A 21113-nucleotide genomic window follows, 5' to 3' on the forward strand; every position below is an offset into this window, starting at 1 on the left:
TGATGCTTTGTCAAATACAAATAGGAAACTGCCAAGTAAATGGATATTCTCTATTCAATTTATCTGCAAAACTATATTCAGCAATGTGCCAATTTCTGCAGCTAAACATTTATTCATTATTAAACTGAAGCAGCAATTACTGAGTAAACAGACGTAATTTATTATGCTACAAACATTAAGAAGTGCAGGGAAACAAACTGGAAGACCACATGTGTAAAGGATGGAGGTTCATTCTGCGACCTTCCAAACTTTCCTTAAAGCCAAATTTCAATGATTCCAGATTTATATGGTTGCTTTACATCATAAAATTCACACAGTGAAAAACTATTCAGATCTGAGGTTTAACTCCTTTTCCAAATGGGTAAATCTGAGCTTTATATTTAAACTTTCTATTACTTGTGGGCTTCTACATATCCATAAAACACAGGAAAACTATCTTACAAGTTAGAAGTAACACATCCAGATAAAGTGTCAGAAGAGTAAGGGCATGTTTAAACACATGGAGAATCATCAGCCAGGCTGAAGCAGAGAGGCTATGAACCAGGGAAATAGATGAGAACAGGCTGACTGCAGAGATCCACCTGGGAACCTGCGGACATGGGGAAGCAGCAGAGACAGTGGAGCGGTGTTGCAATGAACAGATACTCTAGATGCAATCAGTGGCCAGGTGGGAGGGGGAGGGAGTTCATCAGGAGTTCAGGTGGCGAATCCTGGCATAGAACTGCCTGTCCTGCTATTTGTCTGATTTGAATATAAGCAGAAACCAAGTGGTAGAGCCCAGGCCTGTGGGTGCAAGGATCAGGGTGGATTTCATGGCTCAGAACCCCACTAGTGCCATATTGGGGCCATTTTGTGTACTGAGGAAAAGGCTGTGGGGCTGGAGAAACAACAGTGAGCTACACATGCACTAAGCCAGGAGGGAGACCATTTCAGACTTGATGCATTGCACTGTTCCTACACAGCAACAGTATTGACTGGGCATCCTATAGGTTCTACCCAACATAGGTCTGGGTTGTCCCCAGACTGAACAGCCACCAGGCCAAGAACCCTCTGAGTGCCACATAGGCTGTGATGCTGAAGGAATAACAGCTAGCTGCAAAGGTGCTCAATCAGGACAGAACACATTTCTGGTACAACACATTTTCATATGTGGTACAAAAAATTGTTCTCGTTCCACAACATGTATTTTCCATGAACTTTCTCTATTATAGTATGTATTTTCCATGATCCCTCACTATAACCCACATATTAAATTTTTGCTGGTGTTTCCTTACAGCTGCATAAGTTACAATAACAAAAACATTGAAACAACCCAGATGCCCATTCAAAGAGTAGATAAACTGTGGTACATCTACTCAATGGAATATTACTCAGCCATTAAAGAGAATGAAATTCTACCATTTGCAACCAAATGGTTCCAACTAGAGATCATTATGCTCTGTAAATCAAACCCAAAAGGACAAACATTGTATGTTCTCTCTGATGTTAGGCTATCTTTATGCAAAACACATTTTGCTGTAACTCATGGGTTTTGATATTTTTATTTTCATTTCTTCAAAATAGTTTCTTTTCTTATTAAAGTCTTCACTGACTCATAGATCTATGAATAGCACCATTCTCTCCAGGAAAGCTTTTTACTTTTTTTTTCATTTCTACATTAACACATTGGTCATTCAGTAGCATGTTATTTAACTCCAGGATGTTGTAAATTTTTTTAACTTTATTCCTGTTGTTGATTTTGTTGTATGGTTATTCATTCAAGGGAATGTATAGTAACTGTGTAATAGACCATCATATTGAGACGTGAAGATAACAATGCTGTATGTATCTCTACTTCAAAATCAAAGATGGACTCCAAATAAAACTTTGACATAAGTCTTGGCAAGAGGGTGCTGGACTCTGCCTTTGTCCATGCCAGCAATGATGGACTTAGGGCTGTTTTCTGAAGGACTACACTACTGTAATGATAGAGAAATCAGTGGGGTAAGGAAGTGGGTCAGAAATTCCCATAGCCTATGGAACTGTATCATAAAATAATAATAACTTTAAAATGAAAAAAAAATTATATTTTTTGTAAGCACCTGATTTTGTAAATGTCCCCTTCAATACTGTTTGTCTACATCTCATTGGTTTTGATATTTTAATTTTTCTAAAAAAAAATTTTATTAATTTCCTCAGTCACACCTGGATCATCATATGGGATCCCAGCACATTCAAGGCGAGGACTTTAGGTGCTAGGTCACTGCACCGGGCCCAACATTTTTGGTCTTTATTACTAGTGATGTCTCTACCCTCAAGTCTATATTGTTTAATGTCAAACGATAATACTATTTTGGGGGCTGGCACTGATGTGTAGTGGGTAAAGCTGCAACGCATTATGCTGGTATTCCACGAAAACTGGTTCTTGTCCTGGCTACTCCACATCTAATCCTGCTCTCTGTTAATGTGACTGGGAAAGCAGTGGAAGACAGTCCAGTTGTTCTGGGTGCCTTCCATGCTTGTGAGACCTGGATGAATCTTCTGTTGCTTCGCTTTGGCCTGGTTTGGGGCCAGCCTTTGCAGCCATCTGGGGAGTGAACCAACAGATGAAAGATCTTTATTTCTAACTTTTTCTAAATAAACATACAAATAAATAAATAACACACCCAAGGCTTCTATCAAAGTAGACTTACATACTGCAATTTAACAGTTAATATATATTGGTATAATTTGTTCTACATAACTTACTTGTTAGCTTGTTTATTCCTTTACAATTGTTCCAAACCTTATCCTCCTTATTCATTTGCAATTGCATGCTCAACTTTTGATAAACTGGTGGTGTTGTTTGAAGAAACACTACTGGTAATTTCCTGACATTACACAATTCACATTTAGTTAGATCAGAGGTATTTAAAGTAATCTCTATTGGATCACTTTCCGGTTCTGGAGGAAAACAAACAAATGGAAAGAAATCAGCTTGTAAGACAACAAAATCATGAATGGAGGAAATTTCAAGTTAAGTATGTATTTATCATGCTCTATAAACATATGTCTTATAAGAAATGAAGAAAATTTGCTTGAACTATCATAGGCTTGGACTTTATGTCACAGTATGAAATCACAATAAGATACACGCCTGTGATGTTATGATCAACCATTAATACATTTTACTAATATTTAATTGTTGATTTCTATAAAATGCTTTCCAACATTTTATTCAGTAAAAAGACAGAAAATAGCTTACCATCTAGATGAATCTTGATAGTATCTAAAGAAAACTTAAAAAAAAAAAGGATAAATTAGTACTGAACGCAGGATTACAAATATTTTGTTACATGTACCATAAATAATTACTTGCATTGAAAGCTATGAAAAAAAACTGAGCAATCTAATATGTGCTTCAATAAAAATTTGTGATATGAGCAGACATATGTAACATTTCGTCCCCAGATCTTTCATGTACTTGTGAAAAATCAAAGACATTCTATTATATAATCAATATACCAGAGGCACATCTAAGAAATCAGGATTAATTTCAACACAAAATTCACTCTCAAAATTGTCCTAACTGCTTAAAATTGTCCTTTACCATGGTTTCAACTTCTCCCATTTATGGAAGTGTCAAGGTTATATTAATTGGTCTATTCCAGCTTTGACCAGAAATCTGCTTCCTAGTGATCACCTAGAAATGTTCCTCTAATAATATAGGCTCGATTCTGCCAAACATGCAATTACCTAGACACGTACTTTCTCATTTAAAATTTAGTTCACACATTCCCGGCAAAAAGAGCACATCACAGATATGCTAATACCTCTTGCTGCATCAAGCAAAACAGCTATTATGCCAGGTTGTCCCACTTCGAGAAAAATTTAATTGCCTGGCTAAGCCAGTTACTGTCAGCTCTTTTACATGATAAAGACATATATTTTCCCTTTCCAATAATAGGAAGAGTGAAGACACACTGCAGCAGGCATTTTTAAACCTGAATAAACGGACTCCCCCCAATAAAACTATTTTAAATATACCTTAGAAACAAGAAACTAGACTTACTGTCTGTATCTGTAACGTCAAGAAACACTGACTAGCACAATGCTGCGTTGTGACTGCTAAGGAAAACAGAGGTAGGAATGCAAGGCGGAGGGGGGGAACCTGTGCCTATGGAATGGTATCAAAAATTAATTAAAAAATTAAAAAACTATCTTTAAATTAAAAGACTGTGACAACTTTATTCCTAATAATCTTGTTTAATGGATTTCTCTCTCACTTAAAGTCCTGGCTTAAACAACTATTACTGGTGATTAAAAAGTGATTTCACTAACAAAATATTCCAGTGCAGAGAAGACATACTAAGCTTCATACAAACTGAATTTTTCCTATTTTCTGAAGTCAAAAGAATTGAAAAGGAGGCAGATATGTTGAAATGCATAAAAAAATAAATAGTGTATGGATAAAGATGGAACGCATGAAAAGCAAGTACAGTAAAATGTTAACGGTAGGGCCCACTGCAGTAGCCTAGCAGCCAAAGTCCTGGCCTTGAAAGCCCAGGATTCCATCTGGGTGCCAGTTTTAATCCTGGCAGTTCCACTTCCCATCCAGCTCCCTGCTTGTGACCTGTGCAAGCAATGGAGAATGGCCCAAAGTCTTGGGACCCTGCACCCGCGTGGGAGAGTCAGAAGAGGCTTCTGGCTCCTGACTTCAGATCAGCTCAGCTCCAGCAGTTCCGGCTGCTTGGGAAGTGAATCAACATACAGAAGATCTTCCTCTCTGTCTCTTCTCCTCTCTGTATATTTGACTTTCCAATAAAAATAAATAAATCTTTAGAAAAAATGTTAATGGTAGAACATAGTTGTAAAGTACCTTGATATTCACTGTAAACATCTTTCAATACCTCATGCTTGAAAATTTAATCATATAAAAAAGAACATAAGGAAAATACAAATTTAGTAATCATTACAACTATGAATCTACCACTACCATAAAACATAACACCTTTTTAAAAAAATATTTTTTATTTGAAATGCAGATTTTAAAGAAAAGGAGAGACAGAGAGACATTCTTCATCTGTTGGTGGACCCTGTTAATGGCTGAATGGCCAGAGTTGAGCTATCCACAGCTAGAAGCTTCTTCTGAATTCCCCACAGGCGTGCACGGTCCCAAGTACTTGAGCCATTCCATTACCCTGTTCTTCCAGTACACAAACAGGGAGCTGGATTGGGAATAGAGCAGCTAGAACATGAACCAGCACCTAAATGGGATACCAACATCACAGGCTGAGGATTAGCCTGCCACACTAGCCCCACTACATAAAATCTTCTAAAGAATGTATTTGAGGGATTTAGTGTAGTATCATAGTACACTGATCTTCTGCCATTCTATATGTGCACTGGTTTCTGTCCCAGCTGCTCCCTCCTTATGGAACAAAAAGAAGTGGAGGATGGCCCAAAGAATTGGGACCCTACACCCATGCTGGAGGTCCAGAAGAAACTCTAGGATCTTGACTTCAGATCAGCTTCAGTCACTGCAGCCATTTGGGGTGTGACCCAACGGATGGAAAATCTATTGACCCTCCATTTTCTCCCCACCTTTCATATAAAAAATAAATTAATCTTTAAAAAAAATAATGTGCTTAAAATTAACACATTAGTTGATTTTACTGGAAAATGACATATTAACTGGGGAGAAAATTGGTTCTTATGCCTTGAAAAACATTTGTAGATGACCAGGAACTTGTTCCTTCAGCCACCATCTGTTCTCTCCATGGTGCTCTTTAGCAGGAAGCCAGAACTGGCAGCAGACTGAGGAATCAAACCCAGAAATCCAACATTCAAGTGGGTGTTCCAAAAGCATCACCACTGCTACAGTAAATGCACATTCTCATTTAATTTAATGAAAACGTTCACTTCTTTCTTTTTTTTGAAAGGCAGAGACACACACACACATACACATGCAGACAAAAAGACACAAGACAACTTTCCATCAATTGGTTCACTCTCCATTAGCAATGCGAGGTCAAGCCAGAACTACTGCAAATTCTCACTTGGGTGGCAGGAACCCAAGAACCTAGGCCATTCAGCTGCCCACCAAGGGCATGAATAGGAAGGCAGATGGAAACAACAGAGTAGCTGGAACTGAACTCAAACCATGCACTCACATTCTCAAGTGAGGGCTTAAACAACCATGCTTTATGTAAAGATTGTCAAAATAAAATAATAACAATAAACAACCATGCTACAACTACCTCAGCATATACTTTTAAATGAAATTTATTTCTAGACAGTGTCAATTTTGACTGAGTGAATTTAAATAATTATATTATTTGAATAAATGTTGGGTATGGAAAACATTTACAATCTCTGGTTAGTCATAGTTTGGCAAATAAACCATTTCTTAACAAAGCTTTAAGACATTATTTTCAAGAAGAAAATATCAAATCACATTGTTAATTATACCATTTAAAAAATATCCATTCATTATGTCTGGACAATGAGATGCTGGACCCTCTGCATGGTCCATGCCCACAATGAAAGAATCATGACTGGTTATGATCTGTACTACTGTAGCAATATGGAGGAATTCATTATGGAGTTTGGAGAGGGGTTGGGGGAATCCCAGAGCCTATGAAACTGTGTCATAAAATGAAATAAAGAATGGCCTAATCTTTCTGGGGGGAAAAATATACATTCATTATACTTAAAAAACCAAAATACTTGGAAAAAATCAGGCCACAGGGAAAGTTAATAAAACCTGGTAAATTTTTCCAGTTACATTTTTGGCTCAAAAATTTCAATTATTCTGATTTAGAAGATACAAAGTATATCAACATATTTTATATTATACATACTACCTTTTATTTGTAAGTAAAAGTTTTATGTTATTACACAGCATAACCTATAGCTTTTATGGGAAAAAAAACATTGAAATTTCAATGTAGTTCTTAAAAGGCCTAAGACTTAAGTATGCAACAATTAATTTAACATGTTAAGCACTTTAAAATCTCATCACTACGAAGACATAAGTAAGTCTCAATGTTAGGGACTGTTACAAAGCCCACATGGTGCTCCTGGGAATTTCTGAGGTATACAGTGACAGAGTGATCATTTGTATTAACTAAAAGTAAGCCAAAGAATCTGCATTATGAAGGTTTACAACAGAACATACAAACTCATGTAAACATTTAAATGATAAAGTCTTAAGTTAATGGCAGACAGATTAAGGCTGAGACTTAATCTAATCATGAGTGGGAGTTTGCTGGCTCACTGGGAACTTACCTTTGTAAAGTAGCTGGTTTCTCAGGAGAAGGTGGGGTTATTTAAACTCAGTGCGCTTCTTCCTTTCTCTCACCACTTCCCGGATCCTCCTTTCACAACTACCCCACCTGCTACTATCCTCTTCAGATGCTACACAATGGGATCACTCAGTCTTGGACAGTTAACTGCCTATCCCTACCATCTTCTTTAGTTCCTAAATCTAAGCTTCGTAAGTCCCTGAAAACAGTAAAATGCTATTGAAGAGAATGTATTTTATAATTTGATCTAAATTTCTGGGTACTTGTGAAACCTCTGAAAACTTTTCAGTTTTATAAATCCTGAGGAACTGAAGAGTATTTTAATTAGAACAAAAATTACTAAAGCTCCCCCCCAGCTAAAAAATTTAAAGCATTATTACAGTTTATCTTATAAACTAACCTAGACTTACGTAATTCTTTTATCCTCTTGTATCATAATATAAAGAATAATAAAATTACTTTCAAACATTCTTGCTCGAGTGTGTGCTGTGGCATCATAGCTTAACCTTCTGCCAGCATCTTATATGGGCACTGGTTTGTGTTCTGGCTGTTCCACTTCTGATCCAGCTCCCTGCTTATGGCCTGGGAAAGCAGCAGAAGACGTCCCAAGTCCCTGCAGTCAAGTGAGATACTGGGCAGATTCTGGCTCCTGGCTTCGGACACACTTAGCTCCAGCTACGGTGGCCGTCTGGGGAGTGAAGCAGTAGATCGAGGACGTCTTTCTCTGTCTCTTCTTCTCTGTTTAGCTCTACTGTTCAAATCAAATTTCAAACAATGCAATCTAAAAAACCCAAAACTTCCATGCTGTGATTTATCTACTTTTTAAAAGATTTTATTTATTGTTATTGGAAAGGCAGATTCACATAGAGAAGTATATTCTGTCTGCTGGTTCACTCCCCCAAGTGGCTGCAACAGCCAGAGTGATCCAAAGCCAGGAGCAAGGAGCCTCATTTGGTTTCCCATTCGGGTACAGGGCCCCTAGGCTTTGGGCCATGCTCAACTGCTTTTCTAGCAGGCAGCTGGATGGAAGAGGAGCAGTTGGTATACAAACCAGCAACCATATGGAATCCCAGGGCATGCAAGGTAAGGATTTAGCCACTGAGCCACTGTGCTGGGCCTGATTTTATTTGTTTTGCTAAGGAGACAGAGTTTAAAAGATTTCGAAGTAAACAGGGATACGACCAGGATCAGATATTGTAAGATAAAATCTCCTTGGTATACGTTTGCAAGGAAAGAATCTTGATTGAATTTGAACTGTACTACTGCATCAAGGTGGAGGAATCCACCAGGGGGGATGGGAGGGGAGGGGTGGGGAGATTCCCAGAGCCTATGAAATTGTCACATAATGCAAAATAATTAATAATAAAATCTCACAGAACATGTGCAATGCTTCAGATTAACATACCAATACATTAGGAAGAAGAATGATTAAGAAAGCTAGCTAAGATGATTATATATAACAGTTTCACATAAAAACCATTTGAATTGGTAGTAATAAAATAAGATGGCAGAAAATCTTCTGGTCCTCACAGAGATTGAACTACTCTAAAACACTACATTGCCTCTGAGGTGGCAACCAGAATCCTACTATCTATTTCTAAGGACTGAATGCTATAGGTCTCAAACCCCTACTGAGCCGTGTGTGAGCTGTACGTGGGTATGGACGAGCCATGGCTGGGCTAAAACATCCAACAAGAACCAGAAGGGGTTGAAAGCCAGCCAAGAAAAGCCACTATTCCTGCTAGGACAGGAGGTGAACTGAGTATGGCTGGATCATGGACCCCCTGGTATGTGCAAAATCTGGCATTGGGAGAGGTTCTGATGGAGGTGCCTGGGCAACTCCTCTGGCAGGACACAGTCCCTGCAAGGAAGCGCAAGAAGCATGATAGGAAACAGCCCAGAATAGGCCATGGAAAGTTTCCCACTGGCATACATTTGGCATGGGTCGGGGACAGACCAGGCTGAATCAGTACATGTCATCCATCCACTGGCAAATCCGGACACCAGAGCAGAGTGTGGGATGAGCAGGCTTTGGTCGCGACAAAACCCAGTCCACAATATGGAATGCCAGGGTGAGGTTGCCTGTACTGGATTTGACTGCAGCACCCAACCAGCACGCGTGAGAACCAGGAAGGGAGGGAGCAGAGCCGGGAGGGGGCAAAGCCGGCAGGGGGATTAAGGGGCTGGTCCCCACGCTGGACAGCTATTCCCACTCGAGAGCGTGGGCTGGGATGGGGACAGACCAGACTAAGCAGGGCTACAACACCTGTGCGCCTCATGTGGACTAGATCAGGGAAAAGCCAGGCTGGGCTGATTGATCCTACTGGTGCAAGCATAAATTAGAGTAGGTGAGGGTTGTTAGGGCTTAGCCACAGCATTAGATGGCAGGAGCTGGCACTGGGGGCTAAAGCTGTCACGTCAAATCACAGAACCACCCGAACAGTGTGTAAACCGGGACTGAGAGACCTGGGAGGGAAATAGTGGGTTCCCCCTTCTTGGGTAACTACTCCCACAGGAGGGCATGAAAACTAGGACAGGGGCTGGGGTGGCTAGACAGAGAGGCACTCAATAACATTCGTGAGGGCTGGATAGTTGAGCTGGTTAGATGGAACTAAGCTTTAATACCCATTGACAAGTACGAGAGCCAAAGGGGATGTGGGACAGACTGGACTAGTCTGCTACACATACTGGCAAACCAGGGTAGGGGGCGGGCCTGATGGGGGTTATTGTGGGTCCCTTCGACTAGGCTGCAGCTCCCACTGGTTGATGTGAGGGCCACGTACGTGCTGGGCAAAATCAGGCTGGACTGCAACACCCATTGGTTCCAGTGCAAGTCGGGACTGAAACCAGAACCAACCCAGCAATTGCAACCACCAGCTGATCGGGAGATGGACTGTGCCGGGCCCTGTGCTTGCTAGAACATACAAGAAACTAGTCTGGGAATACCTCAAAGTTTCTGTGGGGATCTCCCCAATCGAATGCTGGACTAAGAACCCTAGCCAAGAAAAGACAGAAGAAAGAACAAGTCAATCAACCACCTCAGCTATATACTGGCAGCGAAATACTGGGCAAATGAAGACTCTATCAATCAGTGCATTCTTCAATGACCTCACCGAGCTAGGAGTGGTGAGAACGGCAGCAATTCACAACTGGTGAACTATTAAAACCACTTGAGCAAGGATCTCAGAGCATGCACCACATCCGGGACTTGGGGTGGGTGGGAAACTGGGTGGGGTTTCTTCCTCAATACCCCCCTTTACCTCAGATACAAGAAGGAAACAATATGGACATAATAGTCTTACCCACTTCCCTATAACCCCTGAACCTTTTTACTGTAATTAACTATGTAAAGATTGTCAACAATATAATTAAAATAATAATAATAATTTAAAAAAGCCTTTTTAGCCAACTTTAAAGCTTTTGAACTCGTCTCTTTCTCACTATAGTTTGTTAATGAACTCTTATCAAACACCAAATTGGTTTGAGAAGAGTATTATAGCTGAAGTCCTATTAGATAAGAGTGTAAATTACTGCTGATAATGAATACACCTTAACTTTGAATATTACATTATGGCAAATTTTTACCCATTTATTTATTTTTACCTTTTTCTTTTAAAAAGATATTTCTTTTATTTGAAAGATTTATAGACAGAAGGCGAGAGAGAGAGAGTGCGAGAGAGGTCTTCCATTTGCTGTTTCAACCCTCAAGTGACTGACATCACTAGAACTGAGCTGATCAGATGCCAGGAGCTTCTTCTGGGTCTCCCATTTGGATGCACGGGGACCTAAGGACTTGAGCCTACCTTTATTGTTTTCCCAGGCCATAAGCAGGGAGCTGGAAGTGGAGCAGCTGCAACACAAACTGGTGCCTATTTGGCACGCCAGCCCCATAGGGGGATCAGCTGACTATGTCACAGTGTTGGCCACTAGTTGATTTCTAAAGGTGAGGAGGACCATTTAAGACTCTTGAAGGAATATTAAATCCAGAAATAATTTTGGTATTCTGCTAATGTAAATATTTTAACTTACAAATTTAAAATGTTCTATATTAGCCATAGAAATGGAGTTCCGAATCTTACATTTTGAGACTGAACAAAGTACTTACAATTACAGGTTCTATTAGTAGCCGGAAGAGTGTTCCCACCCGAATACTTCGACAGTTTAAAATCATACTTTCAAACGAACTTTGGCAGCTTGAAGATGCAGGATTAACTAAAGTTTCTTGAGAAACCACTCTACGACGTTTTACAGGTGTGCTGATAATAGGATTGCCAAACTGAAAGGACAAGAGACATATCACTCGGTAAGTTACCAAGACAAGGCTGCAAACTAAGTACATTCAATATAAGAAATTATAAAATTAATTATGACAACATAAAACTGATTTTCTCTCAGCAGTGCTATATGAAATAGAAATAAATAGTTTTTATATATAGGTTGAATATCCCTTATCTGCCACGTTTGGAACTAGAGGTGTTTCAGATTCTGAGTTTTCCACAACATTTCTATGGACATTTAGTAGCTAAGCATTCCTAATCTGAAAATATAAAATGCTCCAAAATCTGTAACTTTCGTATGTCAATACTCAAAAAGTCTCGGATTCTGGGGCATTTGGGATTCTATTAGGATATCTAAATCTCTAGTAAATTTATTAATTATAATCACAGATATAAAATATGACTGATAGAAAAACAACAGAAAAAACTCACTGCACTGATAGGCACTGTATTGATTATCCTTCTAGACACATTTCTATAACCCACATCACACGCAAGAATATGGATTTCAAATTGATCATAACATTGGACTGTCATACAAACAGGGTTTCTAAAACTTTTTCAGACATTTTTGGGACAGATTTGTTATGAATATTTTTCAATGTTTTAAATGAAATCTTAGTAGCTTTAATGTTTATTGGGTTTTTGGTAGCTCTAGAGTTGTTTCCTGAAATGAGAGTTATTTAGATCACCAATAAAACAGGTAATTTAGGAGTTAGAACAGCTGAAACTATAATAGAGGGATTGAGTCTAGAATTTAGGTGATCCTTCCCTCACAGCATCATCATAAAGAGCACAGAAACATTTGTGGTCTAGAGTATCAACCTAAAAAATTTCTGTAAAAATTCCAGCACTTAGAAATTCATTTTTTAATTAACCAAACAATTCCACATTGAATATTTCCAATCTTCACTCATAATAACTAACTCCAATGATCATTTACGCACTGAAATTCTAATAAGTATCTAGAACTATTGTTCAACTATCTTCCCACAAGTTATACTAACCTAAAAGACCAAAATCCCATTTTTCTGAATACTGAACAAGATGAGACACTACTTTACCTTAAATAAACTTTGACAATATGGACAATGAACCAAAGCTGATTTAATTTAATTTTTACTATTTGATTACTACTTTTTAAAATTCTATTTATTTCGGGCCCGGCGGCGTGGCCTAGCGGCTAAAGTCCTCGCCTTGAAAGCCCCGGGATCCCATATGGGCGCCGGTTCTGATCCCGGCAGCTCCACTTCCCATCCAGCTCCCTGCTTGTGGCCTGGGAAAGCAGTTGAGGACAGCCCAATGCATTGGGACACTGCACCCGCGTGGGAGACCCGGAAGAGGTTCCAGGTTCCCGGCTTTGGATCAGCGCGCATTGGCCCGTTGTGGCTCACTTGGGGAGTGAATCATCGGACGGAAGATCTTCCTCTCTGTCTCTCCTCTGTGTATATCTGGCTGTAACAAAATGAATAAATCTTTAAAAAAAATTTCTATTTCCTCTAGTTACTTTTCTAGAATTTCATTTACATCTTTGTTAAAAATATGTATTTATTTTTTTTTGAAAGGCAGGGTTAGAGAAAGAGGGAGAGAGAGAGATCTTCCATTTGCTGCTTCACTTCTACCCCACTGTTCTTCACAGGCCATCAGCAGGTAGCTGGACTGGAATGGGGCAGTGTGTACACAAACTGGCACTCAACAGGATGTTGCTATCAAAAGTGGCAGTTTTACTTGCTATGCCAGACTGGCGCCTATCTTTCCTCTTACTTTCTAAGAAATTAAAAATAAATAACCAATTTGCGGACACTGTTTATACTTATTCCCTTCCTTTTCGCATTACTCTATCAAATTCCACCTACAGTGTACAATGTTCTGTACTTAACATTTAATCAAATAAATTAATCTGTTCATTTACTATTTTTGCTTGTCCTATCATGCTTAGTGCAAGGCATTTCCTAACAGTAATATAAAATATTTGTTTAATTTTTAAAGACTTAAGTTATTTTTGGAAAGGAAGACTTATAGACAGAAAGATCTTCCATCCCCTGATTCATTCCCCATATGGTTACAATGGTCAGAGCTGAGCTGATCCAAAGCCAGGAGCCAGAAGCCAGGAGCCAGCAGCCTCCTCTGGGTCTCCAATGTAGGAGCAGGGTCCCAAGGCTTTGGGCCATCTTGCACTGCTTTCTTAGGCTATTAGAGAGCCTGATGGGAAGTGGACACGAACCAGCACCCATATAGGATGCTGGTGCTTTGTAGGCAGAGGATTAGCCAACTGAGCCATCATGCCAGCATGTGTTATGGTTACTTTTCTGTTTTTAAATTTCTCAGGTTCTCTCTTTACCTAAATACAGGTCATTATTGCCTTTGTTTGAAAGGCAGAGCAACACTGGTATACTCCCTAGATGCTTACAGTGTAGGGTGCTAGCAGCCAGAAACTCCAGTGGGTGACAGACTTGAAGCAGTTGGGCCCTCCTATGCTCCCTTCTGAGGCTTATTAGAGAGGGCTGAGTCACAAGAGGTTCAGCTGAGACTCAAATAAGCACACTGATAAGATAGGCTCAGCTGATTTACTGAGCCACAAAGATTTCATCTTAACAATGAAATACATGTCTTTCCATATTTTCTTCTGAATTCTCATAAATCTTGATGTACACATACACACACACATGCAAGCACAACTTCTTAATTATAAAAATATTTTTCAGTTTGCAGACAAACCCAGGGACATTAAAAGTATTGTATAAAATTATCTTCAGGCTCTGTGTACAGGTATGTATAAAATAAAAATTAATTTCCTGTTTAAATTTGGGTCCCATGCCCAACATGTTATTGTACGGAATAGTCTATCTAACTCCCCTTAAAAAAAAAAACCAAAAACACACACACACACCCTCCCCAAATCTCAAATATTTGTGGTTCCAAGCATTTTTAGTTGAGATGCTACACCTGTACCAGACATTTTACTTTAAGGATGGTATTGTTCTTCTTGTTGAAGTCTTTACATTTAAACCTTTTGCTTAGTTGAAATTTATTTTGATACAGGGGTTAATATTCCTACAAATTATTTTTCCGCTGAATGAATAATCCATTTTTTTACTCCTGTTGACACTGTGAAATTACCCTAATAAAATTTCTTCTGTCTCAAACACATTAATCTGAGCAAATGTCAATAAAATTTAATGTACCTGATCTTTCATTCTTGCTTTGCGTGGCAATGTAATTGTATTTAAGTCTGATTCAGCTGGAATGCTTCTTAGTTCATGCTCTACTCTGCAGGTATTTTCATTCAGTGCTGCTTCTACTTTTCCAGTGGATGGTGCTGGAGAAGAACATGCTGAATCAGCAGGTTGAGGAGATATACTCTCTCTTCTGTTAGTCTTATCAGTGTCATCATCATCGTCACTGGACAAAATGACTAAAATTATAAAGAAAACTTACAATAAAATTTGTATTTACTTATGTCGGTTGAAAATGTACATAAATTACCATGGTTGGAAATAAAGCAGATTTGCTTTGAAGTTACTTCAGATTTGAGATTAATAATAATGAAGATAACATCTACCCACTTTGTCCAAGAAAAATAAAATTTGAAGATAGAAAAACATGAAATTGACTGCGAAAACTCATTCAGCACTCCCAGCAAATTATAATGAAATTACTATCTGTAGGTCTATTTCAGAATTCTATAAAGATTAAGGCATGAAAATAAGCCCCAAATTGTTCACAAAATAGCACGTATCTACAATGTACATGAGATTCCAAATACTGTTTATACACAGGAAATCATTAACATCATAATTAGTTCTTTGAAGCCATAAGATACGTGACTAATGTTCAATAAATTTTGGTGAGTAAAGGAACTCTGGAAGGAAAAGACATTGGCAAACTATTTTGGTTCCAAACCTTGTATTCAATCATTGAACCTTATCAAATCCATTTCTGTAGCATAGGTATCCAGAGACATGCACATTGCAACTGACCCAATTTGTAACACTTTACTCCGCCTTATGAATTTGCATAATATGGTTCTTTCCTATTTGTCCAATTTTCTCCTATTTATCTTTCTTCAAGCTGCAGGAATACCAGTCAACATTTCTGTCCTTCAAGCACCACAAGCTGTTCCTCAATGGAATATACTTCCCCAAGACTCTGTGTTTTTATCACCGAATTTTAAACAAACTATCATCTTCAATTCCAGCATCCCAAATGCATGCAGGTTTGAATCCCAGCTGCTTCACTTTTGATCCAGCTTCCTGCTAATGCACCTGTGAAAGCAGCTGAATACAGCACAAGTCCTTGGGCCCGTGCACCCATGTGGGAGACCTGAATAAAGTTCCTGGCTCTTGGCTTCAGCCAGGCCCAGCCCTGGCCACTGTAGCCATTGGGGAAGTGAACAAGCAGATGGAAGATCTCTCTTTTTCTTTCTTTTCCTCACATCCTATAATTCTGCTCTTCAATGCATAAATGAATCTTTAAAAAAATTTAAATGTCGGGCCCGGCGGCATGGCCTAGCGGCTAAAGTCCTCGCCTTGAAAGCCCCGGGATCCCATATGGGCGCCGGTTCTAATCCTGGCAGCTCCACTTCCCATCCAGCTCCCTGCTTGTGGCCTGGGAAAGCAGTCGAGGATGGCCCAATGCATTGGGACCCTGCACCCGCGTGGGAGACCCGGAAGAGGTTCCAGGTTCCCGGCTTCGGATTGGCGCAGCACCGGCCTGTTGCGGCTCACTTGGGGAGTGAATCATCGGACGGAAGATCTTCCTCTCTGTCTCTCCTCTCTGTATATCTGGCTGTAACAAAATGAATAAATCTTCAAAAAAAAAAAAATTTAAATGTCACTTTTTCATTGATAACTGTCTTAATAAGCACACAGCTACTCAACTCAGCCATGATAAATGGATCAAAATATTTTGCTGTCTGCTATGAATGATTACTTGCTCACCTGCCTCTCCCTTTTTACAAGTAAATTGTAAGTAAGCATGTAAACTGTCTTACTTAAAACCACATATTCCAAGCCCAACATAACTAATAAACATCATTTGTGAGAATGAACTGGAAGACAGGAGGAACATACAAATGCTAAGTTAACACACACTGGAAAACGTATGCACACTAGGGGATAATTTTATCTCTTGGTGTCTAATCTCTAGAACCAAAGGCCGACCTTGGATCTTTCTCGGAATGGGTCCTTTTATTAATACAGAAAACCTAATAAACTGGATTAGAAAATCTAAGTAGATTCACATTTATTTGAAAGTTATAGTTTTGCCTTTTTTTGGGTTTTGCCTTATTTCCTCTCTCTGAAGTTGTAAAATTTACAATGGCACTTACAAATGGTACTTCAAAAAGTTCACAGAACATGGAATTAAAGAATTCTGGAATCCATGCTTAGACTTTACTTATCACATATTTTACAAGACAAACTTCTTGAAGGCTAGTTACAATTCACAGGACTACTTCTAATAGTAAATTGCATGCAAAATACTTCTTATTGGATGGAAATTTAGCCTAGGAAAAACATCACATGGAACTCTTATGTGAGTCTGAGTTCAATGTCTGTTTTTGGTTCTATCTTTCTGATAAAAAAGACCCTGGAAGGCAGCAGGAAAAGTGGGAGACCTGGATTGAATTGATGGCTCCTGGATTTGGACTGGCCTAGCCCCAGATGTTGAGAGCAAGTATCTATCTCTGTTTCTGAAACAAATATAAAAAGATACAGAAGCTTTAGAGAGTTTGTGGGAAATATTATGAAAAATCATGCATAGGGGAGTGAAACATCAGATGGAAGATCTTCCTCTCTGTCTCTCCTCCTCTCTGTATATCCGGCTTTCCAATAATAATAAAATCTTTAAAAGAAAAAAAAAAAAGAAAAAACATGCATAGAATTTGAACTTTTTTTGCAAACAGGTTTATCTTTTATTTTTGTTTTTAAAGATTTATTTATTTCTATTGAAAAGTCACATCCAGAGAGGAGAAATAGAAGTTATCTTCCAGCTGCTGATTCACTCCCCAAGTGGCCCCAATGGCTGGAGCTGTGCTGATCTGAATCCAGGAACCAGGAGCTTCCTCCAGGTCTCCCATGTGGGTGCATGGTCTCAAACCCTTGGGCCATCCTCTATTGCTTTCCCAAACCAAAAACAGAGGCCTGGATAGCAAGTGGAGCGGCTGGGATATGAACAGGCATCTATATGGGATCCCAGCACATGCAACATGAGGATTTAGCCTGCTGGGCCACAGAACCGGGCCATCTGCCAAGACTTTATAAGTTCATCAAACCTCTTGGCACCTGACAGTCATGATTCCTCCTCATTCCTCAACCTGCTTCACCTTTAATCCAAGGAATTTACAACTATGAGAGAACTGAACATTTTATTTAAAAGCTACTCACACCAGAAAAAAAATCTTTGTAACTATTATTTTAATAGGAATATACATCTTAAAATGATGACATATATTAAGAAATCAGGCTTTGGAATCTGAAAAATCTGTTCTTTTCAGATTTTTCCAAATCCCAAAAGTTCATAAGATAGTATCAAAAAACTGCTTTAGTATCATTTTTAAATGTGGTATATTAATACTGATATGAAACTGTGAAAACTAAAGCTGGTTGTTGTCTTTATAAGAAAACAGGGTTCATAAGTAATGATATGAATGACATTTTATTAGCATGATATGTTCTTTTAATGAAGCACATTCTCCCATTTATTTAGCTTTTTTTTTTTCCCCAGAATAAAATATTCTGTATGTCACTAAAGGATTTTTTCTGAAAGGCAGAAAAAGGCAAAAAGAGAGAGAGAAACATCATCCACCTGCTGGGACAGCCTAAAGACAGGAGCCAGAAATTTGTATCTCCTAGAGATCCAAGCACTTGGGGCTCATATCTGGTGTCATCTAGTTGCATGAGCAGTAAGCTGAATTTGGAAGCAGATGATGGACTCAGTTCTAGAGACTCTGATATGGGTTGCAGGCATCCCCAACAGCAGCTTGATATGTGGTGGCACAATGTCCACATCTACTTAATGATTTAACTCATGACTCATATATTGCTATGTTAAATTCTGAACACTGAACTGCATACAATAGATTTTTTCTGAATATTTCCTAAATATTCTTCTGAACAAATTCAAAACTACATGAATTTATTTCCTTTTACATCAACGTACATCATTCTTAAAGACATACTACTTAATTATATCAAGTTTCATTTCATCATCCTAAAAATGACCCAGAATCTTAATTTTTTCTTTAGCATCTGGCTCATGGACAAAATTTATTAACTGTCTGGGAAGAGCAATTTGTCCAATTTTTTTTAGGACTAAAATAACAAAAAGATTTCTTCACAACTAGTAAAGACTGAAATTATGTCAATTGTATTTAACACTGTATGTACACATGAACTAAAACATATCATAAGTGCTCCAGTTCCAATACAGTTCCCTGCTGATGTACTGGGAAAACAGTGGAAGATGGCCCAAGGGCTTGAGCCTCTGCACACATATGGAAAACCCGAAAGAAGCTTCAGATCAGCCCAGCTTTGGCCATCGTGTTGATTTGGGGAGTGAACCAATGAGTGGAATCTCCCTCTTTCTCTGTAACTCTGCACTCCAAATAAAAATAAATAGATCTTTAAAAACATACAGTAAACCGACAGAAAGCAGTCATTATCTTCCAACCGGATGGACATATTTTAATCATTTATTGAAAAATATACTACAAAACTGACATCACATGCATTAAAACAGACTTATCATATGTGCTTACACACAATAAAAAACATGTATGAAAGATGTACTGATACCAGTGGTATTAAAGGGAGTAAAATACTTACTTGGATCATTCAGATCAGACAAGCTTGTTTTCCTCTCTTTTATGCTTGTGATTTTGGGTATTTTTGCCGAAGGTAAAATGATTTTTCCATTAGTCTGCAAATAATTATGTCTAATATCGTCACGATTTACAATAATGTCTATTGGAACCTTTTCCACATTGTTGCCATAAAACTTCTTGGTTGTTAATCCTGTGGTCTGTGGTCTCTGTCCTCCAGAATTTTGATGAATTGATGTTCTTAATGATGGTCCAGTGGAGTCATTCAAACTTATAGCTTGTCTGCAAGACTTTGGTAAATCATTATGAAAAAGAACACCACAACTTTGACATTTGGTCTGATTTTCCTTTTCCTTCCCACACTGTGGACAACATTCACGCTGTTCAGAAACCTTAAATTCCAGAAAACAAACAAAAAACAAATAACAGATCTTAGCATTTTATTTCAACATCAAGAAACTCCCTCAAAATTATCAAAAATCCTATTATTTGCCACTACAGGTTCCAGGAGACCCTGAATAAGTCATGTTACTTAGGAATTAGCTTAAGAAAACTGGGATCCCATATGGGTGCTGGGTCATGTTCCAGCTGCAATACTTCCCATCCAGCTCCTTGCTTAGGCCTGGGAAAGCTGTGGAGGACAGCCCAAAGCCTTGGGACCCTGCACCCGCGTGAGAGACCAAGCAGATGTTCCTAGTTCCTGATTTAGGACTGGCCCAGCTCTGGCCATTGCAGCTAGTTGGGGAGTGAACCAGCAGATGGAAGATCAACTGCAGAGGTAGAATTTTGGTATTGCATTTAAACACTGGTTGGGGATATCAGCATCCCATACATATGGAGTGCCTGGGCTGGGTCTGAGTCCTGACTCAGGTTCCAATGCCAATTTCCCACTAATGCACACATTGGCAGGTGAAACACCATGTAGCTGGGTCCCTGCCACCCATACAGAAACAGAATAAATTTTCAGCTCCTGCCTTTGGCCTGGCTCAGATCCAGCTTTTTCTCTACATCTGGGTAGTGAACCAGCAGATGGGAGTCTTCTTTCTCTCTACTTTCTAAATAAATAAAATAAACAACTTTTAAAAGATCAGCTAGAATTTAATAATTACTAAAACACTGGAACTATTATGTGATTAAGAAGAGAAAGCAATTTCCCTACCTACCTCTAAATGGGTTACACATTTTTTTGAAGCAGGAGAGAGAGGGGAAGCTTGATATGCACTACAGTGCCGCTTCTGTTGCACTTTCCTCTTAATTTCAGGCTCTGCATGTGACTCAGACTCTTCTGTTTTTTTCCCTATGCGTTCTAAAAGGAGAAAAAAAAAAGTACTGGAATTAAATGTTATAATTCCTCATAATCTTTGTCATGGAAAAAATACTGGCTTGTATTCGCAAACATTAAATTTTAGTTAAAACAAGCTAATGTTCTACATGGACAACAAACTTTACCAGAACTTCACTTTTCAGCCAGTACACATATCCTGGCTATTCTTGTCTACTTTTGACACTCCAGCATATATACATCTACCTAACACAAAATAATCTCAAAACAGTCTCCACGTTAAAACTTTTTCTCTCTCCTGAAATAAATGAGTCCATAGGTTATAATCAAATAAAACAAAGAAACTGATGAAGTACACCTTTTCCCTACAGGAGAAGTAAAATCAGCAAATCAAGAAAATAGAAAATCACCACTAAACATCAAGCAGTAATTGTTGGCAGCAAGATAGGTCAGTGGATGCTAAAATC

The 21113-nt window shown here is 38.8% G+C and overlaps 1 protein-coding gene across 11 annotated transcripts in view; it reads right to left on the reverse strand.

Annotated features, from left to right (window-relative positions):
- SENP6 (SUMO specific peptidase 6) overlaps positions 1-21113 on the reverse strand; it is a 99234-nt gene that overhangs the window by 26310 nt on the left and 51811 nt on the right. For 10 of the 11 annotated variants that reach the window (XM_058661322.1, XM_058661318.1, XM_058661313.1 and 7 more), the window contains 6 exons: positions 20528-20670; positions 19369-19756; positions 14728-14957; positions 11371-11541; positions 3224-3257; positions 2728-2922 (listed from right to left, as the gene is read on the reverse strand). In XM_058661322.1, coding sequence (XP_058517305.1) covers positions 2728-2922; positions 3224-3257; positions 11371-11541; positions 14728-14957; positions 19369-19756; positions 20528-20670 — 1161 coding nt within the window. The remainder of the gene's footprint in view (positions 1-2727; positions 2923-3223; positions 3258-11370; positions 11542-14727; positions 14958-19368; positions 19757-20527; positions 20671-21113) is intronic. The other variant, XM_058661324.1, reaches the window with a different exon arrangement.

The sequence above is a fragment of the Ochotona princeps genome, chromosome 1 (assembly GCF_030435755.1).
Source record: "Ochotona princeps isolate mOchPri1 chromosome 1, mOchPri1.hap1, whole genome shotgun sequence".
NCBI classification, from domain to species: Eukaryota; Metazoa; Chordata; class Mammalia; order Lagomorpha; family Ochotonidae; genus Ochotona; species Ochotona princeps.